At 34.6% G+C, this 12,238-nt stretch overlaps 1 protein-coding gene across 1 annotated transcript; it reads right to left on the bottom strand.

Moving 5' to 3' along the window:
* Positions 1-11,195: 11,195 nt before the first annotated feature.
* Positions 11,196-11,606, bottom strand: LOC137709977 (14 kDa proline-rich protein DC2.15-like). Its single transcript, XM_068448951.1, has one exon. It carries the CDS (start codon positions 11,604-11,606, stop codon positions 11,196-11,198), a length of 411 nt encoding a protein of 136 aa, XP_068305052.1.
* Between the last annotated feature and the right edge of the window lie 632 nt (positions 11,607-12,238).

Here is a 12,238-nt window from a genome sequence, read left to right as displayed (position 1 = left end):
TTGCCGGGACCTGGATGATCCATCAAAAGAACGGCCCGACCCGTAACTTTTTCTTAATCATCTAGAGAATGAGGCTAATGGCCATTCAACCGAATTTTGGCCCTGGGTGTAAGAGCGTCTGGCTATGCATTCTATTTGAGCTAGGTCTCAAATATTACCTAATTATGTACCACATCATCACATAAAAGAATTTTTGACACAATTATGACGGAAGGACTACATTGTTTTGTGAGACTCATTTAGGGACTACATTGATTGATTTATAATTTCAAGGACCATCTTGATGTGGTGGGTCAATTTTATGGACCATTTCTGAAAAGAACCTTAACTTCCCCAATTGCAGCAGTGGCATTCCCAGTAATTATGATGTCATCAACATATAATAACACCACCACAATAGATTGTCTAACACGTTTAACAAACAGAGAAGTATCAGCATGAGTATTCTAAAACCCCAAAAAGGAAGATATTGTGTAAACCTTTCATTACAAGCTCTTGGAGCTTGTTTCAGAGTATAATTTGATGTATGTAACCTACACATATAGTCAGAATGTTTTCTATCCACAAATCCAGGGGGTTGAGCCATATACTTATTCCTGTAATATTCCATGCAAGAATGCATTTTTGACATCTAGTTGTCTTAAAGACCAACCATAATAAGTAGCCAAATTAACAACCAATCTCACAGTGGTAGGTCTAACAACTGGGCTAAAAGTTTCACCATATTAACTCCCTCTTCTTGATTAAACCCTTTTGCAATCAACGTTGCCTTATATCTCCAAAACACTCTCATTAGCATTCTCCTTAATTTTGAATACCCACTTACACACAACAAGGTTCTTTTTAGGAGGAAGCACTACTACAATATTAGCTTTAGGTGTTGGATGATGGTGGCTATTTAATAAGCCATTATGTCGGATAAAAATATCCGATACATCATTCAGTTAGTGTCGAATAACAATGAAATCCTGTCGGTTATATCCGACATAAATTCCTGAAGAATATTTAGTGTTGGATGAAACTGCCATAAAATTATTATAACTACCAGTATTTTTGAATTTTTTTTCATAAATATTTTGAACATATTCCAGCGGTTTTTAAGTTAATGGTGGCGGTTATAACCGACAAAAATTGACTATTTTATTATTTTAGTTTTTGGTGGTTATTATTTTAGTATTCTGGTGGTTATAACCGACAGAAATAGACTATTTTATAATTTTAAAATGTAATATTGATTAAAAATAAACACATGGTTTAAATATTTTTTTTTTCACTCATGGCCCTCTCGAATATAACCGACGCGAACAAAGCAAAATTTTGAGCGGCCAAAATAATCTCTAAATGTTTTTTTTTTCACTCATGGCCCTCTCGAATATAACTGACACGAACAAAGCAAAATTTTGAGCGGCCAAAATAATCTCTAAATGTGTTTTTTTCCACTCATGGTCCCGTTACCTAATCTCTGAATGTTTATTTTTTTGTCATTTTTTACACATGCTATCTCGGAATATATACAAACATATTTGACAGTTGGATCGTTGAAACTAGTTTCGTAGAATGCATATTCTATCAAATTGATAGATTTAACAAACACTTAAGAGTTAATGTTATACTTCCATTAAGTATAAAATAAGATTTATCCACTAGTGTAAATATTTTAAATTGAATATTGAATTCATTCATTGCATTCTTATAGGGTTGAGCAGTGTAGCTGTAAAAAAATCATCAAAATCGGAGCTAAAATAACCGTTAAATTGTGATTTTCCATTTATAACCATAAAAAACTTTTGTTCCATTACCTTATCTCTGAATGTTTGTTTTTTGCAATGTTTTACGTATGCGATCTCGGAGTGTGTACAAACAAGTTTGACAGTTGGATCATTGAAAAGCATTTCGTAGAATGCGTATAGCATCAAAACGGTAGATTAAACAAACAATTAGAGTTAATGTTATACTTCCCCATCAAGTATAAAATAAGATTTTGTGGTATCCACTAGTGTATATAATTTAAATTGAAGATCAAATTCATTCCATGCATTCTTATAGGGTCGAGGAGTGTAGGTGTAAAAAAATCATCAAAATCGGAGCTAAAATAACCGTTAAATTCTGATTCTTTGTTTATAACCGTCCAAAACTTTTGTTTTGTTACCTAATATCTGAATGTTTGTTTTTTGTGATTTTTTACGTATGCGATCTCGAAGTGTGTACAAACAAGTTTGACGATTAGATCGTTGAAAAAAGTTTCGTAGAATGTGTATCGCGTCAAAACAGTAGATTAAATAAACACTTCAGAGTTAATGTTATACTTCCATTGAGTATGAAATAAGATTTTGTGGTATCCCCATGTGTAAATATGTTAAATCAAAGATCAAATTTATTCATTGCATTCTTCTAGGGTCGAGAAGTGTAGTTGTAAAAAATCATTAAAATTAGAGCTAAAATAACCATTAAATTGTGATTCTTCGTTTATAACTGTCGAAAACTTTTGTTCCATTACCTAATCTCTGAATGTTTGTTTTTTACGATTTTTTACGTATGCAATCTCGGAGTGTGTACAAATAAGTTCGACGGTTGGATCGTTAAAAAAAGTTTCGTAGAATGCATATCGTGTCAAAACGGTAGATTAAACAAACACTTGGAGTTAATATTATACTTCCATTAAGTATAAAATAAGATTTTGTGGTATCCACTAGTGCAAATATTTTAAATTCAAGATTGAATTCGTTCATTGCATTTTTATAAGGTCTAGGAGTGTAGCTGTAAAAAAATCATCAAAACCAGAGCTAAAATAACCGTTAATTATGATTTTTTGTTTATAACCGTCGAAAACTTTTGTTCCGTTATCTAATCTCTAAATGTTTTTTTTTTTTTTTTTTGTGATTTTTTACGTATGTGATCTTGTAGTACCTACAAACAAGTTTGATAGTTAGATCATTGAAACTAGTTTCGTAGAATGCATATCTTCGTTAAATTTGCCTAAATTTTGAAGTGGGAAAAGTAATTTGTGCTAAATTTTTATTTATGTTTTTCAAGTATTGATTAGATAATATTTAGTTTGTGTGATGACATTTTAATTTTACAATTATCTTTTTTTTCCCTTATTGCATATTTTACATGGGTTATTATCTATTAAACCAAACAATTATTTATTTAATTTTTAAAAACGCATTCTATTTAAATACGTATTGTTTATTTATTTATTAAACCAAACAATTATTATTTTATTTTTTAACATCATAGCAAAATTTTGGGGGGGAATTTAAAATTTTGGGAGGGAATTTTGCCACCATTTTTTTTTCTGTCAGTTATAACAGACAGTAATGAAAATTTTCTGTCGGTTGATATTTTAAAAAATGTTTCTGTTGGTTTATATTTTAAAAAATGTTTCTATCGGTTTTAACTGACAGTAATGAAAATTTTCCAAAATAAAATCCCTCCATCTCTTCCTTGCGCCAGTGCCTTATTCCTTCCCCCTTTTCTCCTCTCCTCATTTCCTTCTCCCTCTCTCCTCTCCTTATTTACTTCCAGTTCAACACTTGCACTCTGCACTCTCCACCATTCACAGTTTCTGCGTCTCATTGCTCTGAAGTGTTCTCGACCTCGATTTGTCATCGCCCAGAAGACTTCGTGTAATTTGATCGCAGGAAAGCTCTGGAACTCAAGTGGGCAGCTTAGCAATTGTTGCAGGTATTTTTCTAGGGTTTTGTATTACGTTCAATTTTGGGATTTTTTGTGCTTTATATAGTTCAATTTTGTCGAATTGGTTGTTGTGCAAGATTTAGGGTTTCAATTCAATTTTGTCCAATTTTCACATCTTGTATAAAAATTGAACACTGGAACTTACCTAGGAAATAATGTTACTGTTGTTAAACTTTGTGATGAATGTTTCTTCTTCGTCGGATTGTTCGTTCTTTTTTAATTTTTTTTAAAATAATTTAAAATTAAGCTTTGCTAAGTTTCTTCTTCGTATGTGTTTTTTTGGTATCGAAAAGTAATAATTATGGTAGTTAAATTGGAGAACTTGATTTTATTGCTCCTTACTAAGCAACCTAGCTAACCCATTTTTGTTTAACTGGAAAATCACTGTTATGGTATAAAGAATAGTGCTAGGAGATTCTTTGAGATATTTGGTCATGGCCAAGAAGAATAAGAACCAGGGAAGGGGGTGGTACTATGGCAGTGCTTTTGGGCAGGCTGGTGAATGCTCCGGTAGCTCAGGAAGAATCGACGCAGAAATGATGCTCCTTTAGCAACAAATAATGTTCCTTGTTCAAAATCCATGATTATACCCAATATCTGCAGCTCATCCCTTAACTTATATATGTTGATACCATAATACTTGTCATCAATTAGAGGAAGATCAACAAAGAACGAGATTGGCCCCCATTTGGAGCTAAAAAGAATTGATTCTCTAGGAGTCTTGTAACCATGTCGTGTTTTTAACCACTTCTCAGATGTCAACCACGTCAGTTCAAGGCATGATAAAAACATAGTTTGACTCAGTTCCCGGATGCAACCTAGCAGTGACATCACTGTTGAAGGAGCTAGGTTAGAAGAAGACACTAGGGAATTAAATTGGACAGCGATCATCTTAGATGCTCCAGAATCATCAACTACAACTTCCAAGGCATTCAACTCCTTAACAAAATGTGTAATTGCATCTCCATAATACAGTGCGTCTGTGGTAGGAACCTAGAGAGCAGTGAACAAAGAACCCCATTGGGAACCAGGAAGAGTCATTTCTGAAGGGCTTTTAAAACCCAAATCTGTGTTCATCCAAGGTTGACATTTAATCCTGTTAATTAAGCCAACTTGAGAGGGAAAGAAATGATTCAGGTTTTTTTTTTTTATTAATATATTTTCTGTCGGTTTTATCAGACAAGAATGCTTTTATTTATTCATTATTAATAAATTCTTTGTTGGTTTTAGCCTACAGAGAATGCTCTTATTTATTCATTATTAATATATTCTCTGTTGGTTATATCCGACATAATTTATGTCGGTTTTAGAGTATTTTTTGTCGGAAAATTCATTTCCTGACACTGGCAATTCTGTCGCTTATTATATTCGCCACTGCATCTATTTTCTATCGGATTTTGCTTCAAATCTGATAGTAATATACGTTTCTTGTTGGTTATCATAACAACACTAATAAATGGTTTCGTAGTAGTGTAGAGGGACAAGAGATTATGTACCTTGACAATCTAAAGCTGCAAGTTCTTCTTTCATGGCTTAAGTCCATACTAAAGACTTTAGGCTGAACTATAGGTAGCAAGTTCAATTTTGGCAAGATCAACACCCCTATTTTCATGAATTGTAGAGACCAATGCACTCTTCTTAGATATACCACTCTTGGACCTTGTCTGCATTGGATGCAAATTAAGAGATGAAATTGATAGAATGACTTGTATTCTGTTAAGAATGAATTTATGAACCACAAGGATTGGGGAGGAAGAGGACTGAGATTCATGAGCAGTAATGGATGGGCTTCTGTTAATGCTTTAATACTAGATGTAGATAAAGGCATAGGCATATGTGTAGGACTAGACTCAACTCTGAATGGAATTATAGAATCAATATGATACGTCGATTATACGCAAACAAACTAAACCCTATTTGTGACAATTGTAGTAATGATGTAAGTAGGGATCGTTCTAACCGGGGATTAACTAGGGGTGCTAATCTAATTTGAAATGACTTGAAAACACAAAAACTAAATGTAAATACTCTTAACAAGACTACTATGATTCAGAATGGCTTTGAAAAACTCAAACTGCCTAAAACAATCAAACTGACTCAAATAGAAACTAGAACTTGATTTAGACGAATTTGAAACTGTTTATGACTCCAAAAGCTTAAAGATACAAAAATAAAACAAACACGAATGATTAAGACTCAACGAAATATGGGGGAAATGTGTTTGGACGATATTAAATTAAATGGACAGAATATAATTAAAGGCAAAATGTAAATATGAATGTGATGAAAATATGGATGATGGAATAGCCAAGGGGTTCTTCTCCACACATGTTACACTTGCATACAATATTGATTCTCAGTTGGTCTTTCGATAAGTTGTGAAACTCAACACCCCGGGTTAATTAGGTCCGCTTAAATTAACCGTCAAGTTCTCCTTAAGTTAATGAATTGGATGGGTTAGCGCAACGCAATTCACCACACTCTCCAAAAGTCCTTTACGTGAAAAGCACAATAAAGATACAATCAAAGATCATTAAGCATTATGAAAACTATAAGTGTTGACGAGGCATTCGTTACTATGGAATACGCATGAAACTAGTGCCAAGAATTCATTTAACGCGATTGTTTAAAAGCAACCTCCACTACTTGTGAATATAAGTTCATAACGATTAGGTGAAATTCACTTATATTTTAGCGTCATATTTATGCATGAAAATTAAGCGCGCATTCTTAATAAACATTCGTAAATAAGTTATCAATCAAACGGTTAAACAAATTGAATCCACAACTTATGAAATTCCAACGAAAGTTAATCAATTCATATTGCAAATATCAACATAGTTTCGAATCACCCCCTAGCTAAAGGGGGTTTAGTTCCTCATAACTTTGAAATCAAAGAAACCCCTAAACATTCCAACAACTCAAACTTGAATTGTATGAACGTTTAGGGACTCTTCTCTTCCATTCTCATACGTACAAAACAAAGAGAATTCAATTTAAACTTTGAAATCAAAGAAACACCTAAACATTCCAACAACTCAAACTTGAATTGTATGAACGTTTAGGCACTCTTTTCTTCCTCGTTGTTGTAGCACAAGGTCTAAGGTGAGCTTTGGGGATTATGTGAAGTGTTTTGGAGGGATGGGAAGTGGTTGGATAGTGGCTGCAATGGAGAAGAAAAACTGCACAGAAATGGAAGGGGATTTGCGGCACAAGGGTTGTGTTTGTGTTGTGTGAAGTGTTGTGAATGGAAATGAGATGGAGTGGGGAGTGAATGAATCCCAAATGAATGAGAATGCAAGGGTTTTTATAGGAGAAATGGAGGTGTATATGGCTGTTTGTTTAGGATGCAAGTGGCTAATTAATGATGGAAAACAGTTAGGAAAGCATGTGAAAGCTGGAAATGCATAAGGGCTACACGGCAATGATGCTTGTTGGTGCTGAAATTGCATGTGTGTGAGGTGTGTAGGTGCTGAAAATGCATGTGAATGCATGGCATTTGAAATGATTGTTGTTTGGAAATGAATGTGAAGACATGTGAAAGCTGGAAATGCATGTGAAGATGTTGGAAATGGAAATGAAGGCCACGGCAAAGGGGAAGTTTTTTTGATTAATTAAAATGTGGATGCATGATGAAGAGTTAATAAATAATGCATGTAGGGTTAGGAAATAAAATCATAACTTAAAGGGGAATGATTAAAGGGTGTATGAGTGAATGATTGAATGTGCAAGTGGGTGAATGTGAAGGGAATGCATGTGTTGATGAATGGGTTATGGATTTACACGGCTAAGAATGGCTGTTTTGATTGTGATGATGAATGCATGTTGAAATGGTGATGAATGTGCATGGCAAAGAATGGATTTGGCTGCAATGGAGTGTAATTTGGGCTAGGTTTTAAGTGCATGAAATGGACCCAAATTGCTCCCCCTTGCATGGCAAGGAATGGTGTTTGTGTTAAGCCAAGGTGAATGTAATTGGGTTAGGGCCATTGTTTTGTGTCCTCAAGTGCATACAAGGCCTTCAAGTTCATCCAACACTTGGGTTCCAAGCATAAGCTATCCATCCTTAGCCCAATAGTGCTCCAAAAAGCCCCAAAACGCTCCACAATGCATCCTTTCGTCAAACACGTCTTATTATCCTGAAAACACACAAAAGAAGCATAAAGGACTAAAATAACTAAAGAAACATAACGTAAATGTACGAGAACAAGCCATTTAAGTCGCATGAATATGCTCCTATCACAATACCATGTAACTGACGCATAACCATTACACTGTGTTGATTTAGAATTAGTGATGTAGGCTAAATTGGTGAGGAAGACAATTTTGACAATAGTAGTGACTCTTGACTTACTAAAGTGGAATATGGAAACTCACTTTCATCAAATAACACATGTCTGGAAATGAATACTCTCCTCTTTGATATCTCATAACAAATATAACCTTTGTACTTAGATGCATAGCCTAAAAACACACTTTTTTATTATGGGTTGTAGCCTTGTACTGTTATTGTGTCTAAGGAAAGGAAACAAGAACATCCAAACACTCTGAGATAACTAATCTTAGTAACAAAGTGAAATAATGATCAAATGGTAGACATAAGCTTGACAAGCAAAAGACAAAAAAGATTGAGGTAATAATGTTGTCTGTAAAAAGGTAATTATAGTTTCAATGAAATGTCTATGTTTCCTCTCAGCCAACCCATTTTGTTCTAGTGTTTGAGGACATGACATGTGATGACCAATGCCTTTGTCTAATAAAAATTATTGAAAAGATTTACCTATGTATCCCCACCCCCCCCCCCCCGCGCGCCCCCACCCCACCACTTTAAGTGTCTTAATGGAAACATGAAATTGATTCAGAATGAAATTATAAAGAGAGACTAAAGTGGAACTAACATCACTTTTATAGCAAATTGGAAAAAATCCAACAATATTTAGTACACGCATTTATGAAGATTACATAGTATTTAAACCGTTCAATGGAAACATAAGGAGTTGGGCCCCATACATCACTGTGTACAGTTGCAAAAGGGTGAACTGATTTAGACACATCAGTCTTGAAAGGCAATTTCGTGAATTTAACTTTTATACAATTTTGACACAACATAGGTATACTTTCAGACATAACAGACACTTTGGATTTGGCTAACATTTGAGAAACTATGGAGTTAGAAGGATGACCTAGTCTGCCATGCCATATGCTTAAGGGTAACTTGTTTTTCAAGATAAGCAACACCAAAAACTTGCTTCTATGAACTAGACTTAGTTGATATAGGTATAAGGAACAATCCATTACTACATAATCCTTTGACAAGTATCCTCTATGTGGTTTTGTCCAGATTCCAATGCAAAAGGCATTAATATTAACCATCAATTATTAGTAAACATATTTTGTGTATAGAGAGCAAGTTTTGTGTTAATCTAGGAACATAAAGAACAAATTTCAATCACAAAAACTACAATGCAGTACTAATAGAGGAAGAACCAATGTGTGATGTGGCTGCTAAACCTTCACGATTTGTTGTCTGTATGATTTCATTAGATGGATATGGAGTGGCAAGAGACAAATTATTCAAATCAACAGTCATATGATTTGTTGCCCTTGAGTGTATAATCCAAACTTGATGAGAATTGTCAATGGAACCTTGATGAGTTACAGATGGAACATATGAAAAGCATGTTTAAAGTGCATTCATAGGATAGGAGGTTCTCTGAACATAAGAAGCAACCCTACGATGAGGATTTCCACATATGAAACAACCTTGAGAAGATGCATTGTTTCTGAGTCTGTAGGTATCAGTAAAATGGTTGTTCTTGCTATAGATTTGACAACCAGTATTAACAAGAGCATTTCTAAATCTGCAAGTATCAACAAGATAATTATACTTACCACAAATTTGATAGGTTTGCATGGAAGAGTTAAATAACTGATTAAACTTGCCCTTGTTCTTGTTATTGAAAGATTTATAACCACTAGATGAAGAGTTACCACCAGATTTAGTAGTAAAATCATTTGTATTAGCAACCAATGCAGAAAGCATAGGATTAACAGAAACATTCTCAACCATAGCTTCCTCAACAAGTAACTGAGATGGAAGACTCTTCAAAGATATCACATTTTCACGACCTCTAATCATAGATCGAATAGTATTATATTTAGTTGGTAATCCATTCAAAGTGAGTATCACAATACCATCATCATGAAAAATTACCCCAGCTGCAGACAGAAAATTCCTAGCTTCTTTAATTCTTTGCAAATAAATAATGATAGAATCATTACCGTTCTTGACAGTTTGAAGTTCAGATTTCATCTGAAAAATGCTTGTTCGTGTGGCTGTGGTCAATTATTCCTTCCGACGAATCCATAAGTCTTGAGAGCTAGTGCTGCCAATAGCACAAGAGAGAGAGAGAGAGCTTTCTTGGGTATTAAGAAATGATTGACTTTCATTGATCTTGAGTGAATGACACACAACCATTCTTATGTACTTATCTATGTTAGCTTACAAACTAAGCTAACATTCTAACAGTTTGTATCTAACTTTCTAATCTATTGACACTTGTCAACATCTTAACAACACGTTCTTATACTCCTAACAACAATGTGGTATTCCTCCTATACATTTTATCTGATTAAAAAGAATCATATACAATATAGGAGAAGAATTTACGTGACAGTGATATACCGTCACGGTGTCGTCTCATTCCTATGAAATAAAGACATGTAAGTTAGTGGGCACATGTTCTTATTTTATTGGCACAAAACGCCACATGACGGTGTACCCGTTTAATGTTCTCTGAATATATGGGGTTGGGTTAGGCCATGTGACCTCCAACCGTGGGGTTTTGTTTGCTACCCGTACTCAAAAGTGAGTGGGACAACTAATCAAGTGCGGAGTTCTATTTCAAACGACATCGATACTATTTAAGGAGATTTATTGCGTAATATACTCATTATATAAAAATATTCTTCTATGTGGGACAATTAATGTATCGTACCGACAGTTCTTCACAGGAAATCATTCATCATTATTATTCAGTTCACACACAAAGATGCCTTGTCTAATCAAAAGATGGTTAAATCTAGAGATTCATTTACCATGCGGTTGGCATAAGCTCGAGCCCTCTTAAAAAGAAAGTGATGAAGCATTCCGCTCAGCTGTATGTAAGAGAGCTCCCATGCAGCAGTTACTAACTGATTATCTTCTCACTTTTTTGTGTGCGTATAAGTATATTTTACACACATATGGTGCGTGTGTGTATAGAGACAAACATTAAATATATAAAGCATATATCGTACACATTGAAGTAAAACTTAGTAAAACTTCAAAACTGCCTTAGGGAATTAGAATTCGAATTGTAATCTCAATGTAAGAGATATTGAAAACTTGGCAGAGGAAAATAAACATCGTCTTGTTAACCAAATACAAGAAAGAAATCAACCTAGCATGCTTTGCCTCACTTACGAGAAATACAAATAGGACAAGATATAGTTTCTTATGCACATTTGAAGCCCGCAGGGACATTCTTTGCACAACCATCAATGATCAAGCTCAAAGCAATGGGAATGTTAAGGTTGATACCAAGGATGTTGGCTTTAATGGCAGTGCAGAGGCACACAGCAACTTCAAGGTCAACAAGGCCTTCAAGCAAAGCACAACAAGGGTGATCTGGTGGGTTCCCAACAACTGCCCCAACTACCCCATTAAGCAACTTGGCACAAACCCCCAATTTTAGGCTATCTCTCGGGCAGCTCTTTGAGGCAGCACTTGGAATTGGGTTTGGTTTAGGGTTTGTGATTGGCTGATGAGGCTGCTGAGGACAGGTGTAACAGCCACTTGCAAGGACACAAAAGAGAAAGTTGACAGAGAGGAATAGAGCAAGGGTTGAAGAACTTTTGGAATCCATCTCTCTGTATATATCTTCACTTAATTTATTTTGTGATAATGAAGATTGTGAAAGTGGTATTTATAGAGTGCAAATTAGAGTGATCGTACTATTGAACATATATATTGGAAATAATAATCAGTAATAAATTAACTACACATATATTCATAGTGGGAAAGCAGCATGTGAAGCATGGCTGGCATAGATTTTAGCTGCTAGCGCTCGAGATTCCACACCAAATTTGGGTGGTCTACAGTGCATGTTAAAATTTTATTACTTTAATGTATGATTAATTATTTTTGGTTATTTGGATCACAAGATCACCAATTGCCTTCGTAGACACCCGTGAACATCAACCACTTCTTGTTCTTATATACATTTAATATTGATTTATTTGGTTAATTACATTCAAATGACTAAATTATTTCTAAATTATATCCCCGGATCATTACATAGGCGGAGTGAACCTTACGTCCTCCTCATTTGATCACTTCCGTGCGAGTGTTTATGCATGTATCATGTATGCAAGCCCAATTCCTTGCAGAGAGGGAACCTAGCCCAATAAATCCCAACTGTATAATTTTTAAGTCTCAATTTAAATATATTCGTTCTAAAACTTATATAATCTATTTTTCTGAAAAGAAAACCATAAC

The sequence above is a fragment of the Pyrus communis genome, chromosome 12 (assembly GCF_963583255.1).
Source record: "Pyrus communis chromosome 12, drPyrComm1.1, whole genome shotgun sequence".
Classification (NCBI taxonomy): Eukaryota; Viridiplantae; Streptophyta; class Magnoliopsida; order Rosales; family Rosaceae; genus Pyrus; species Pyrus communis.
This window is presented reverse-complemented; position numbering and strand designations above follow the sequence as displayed.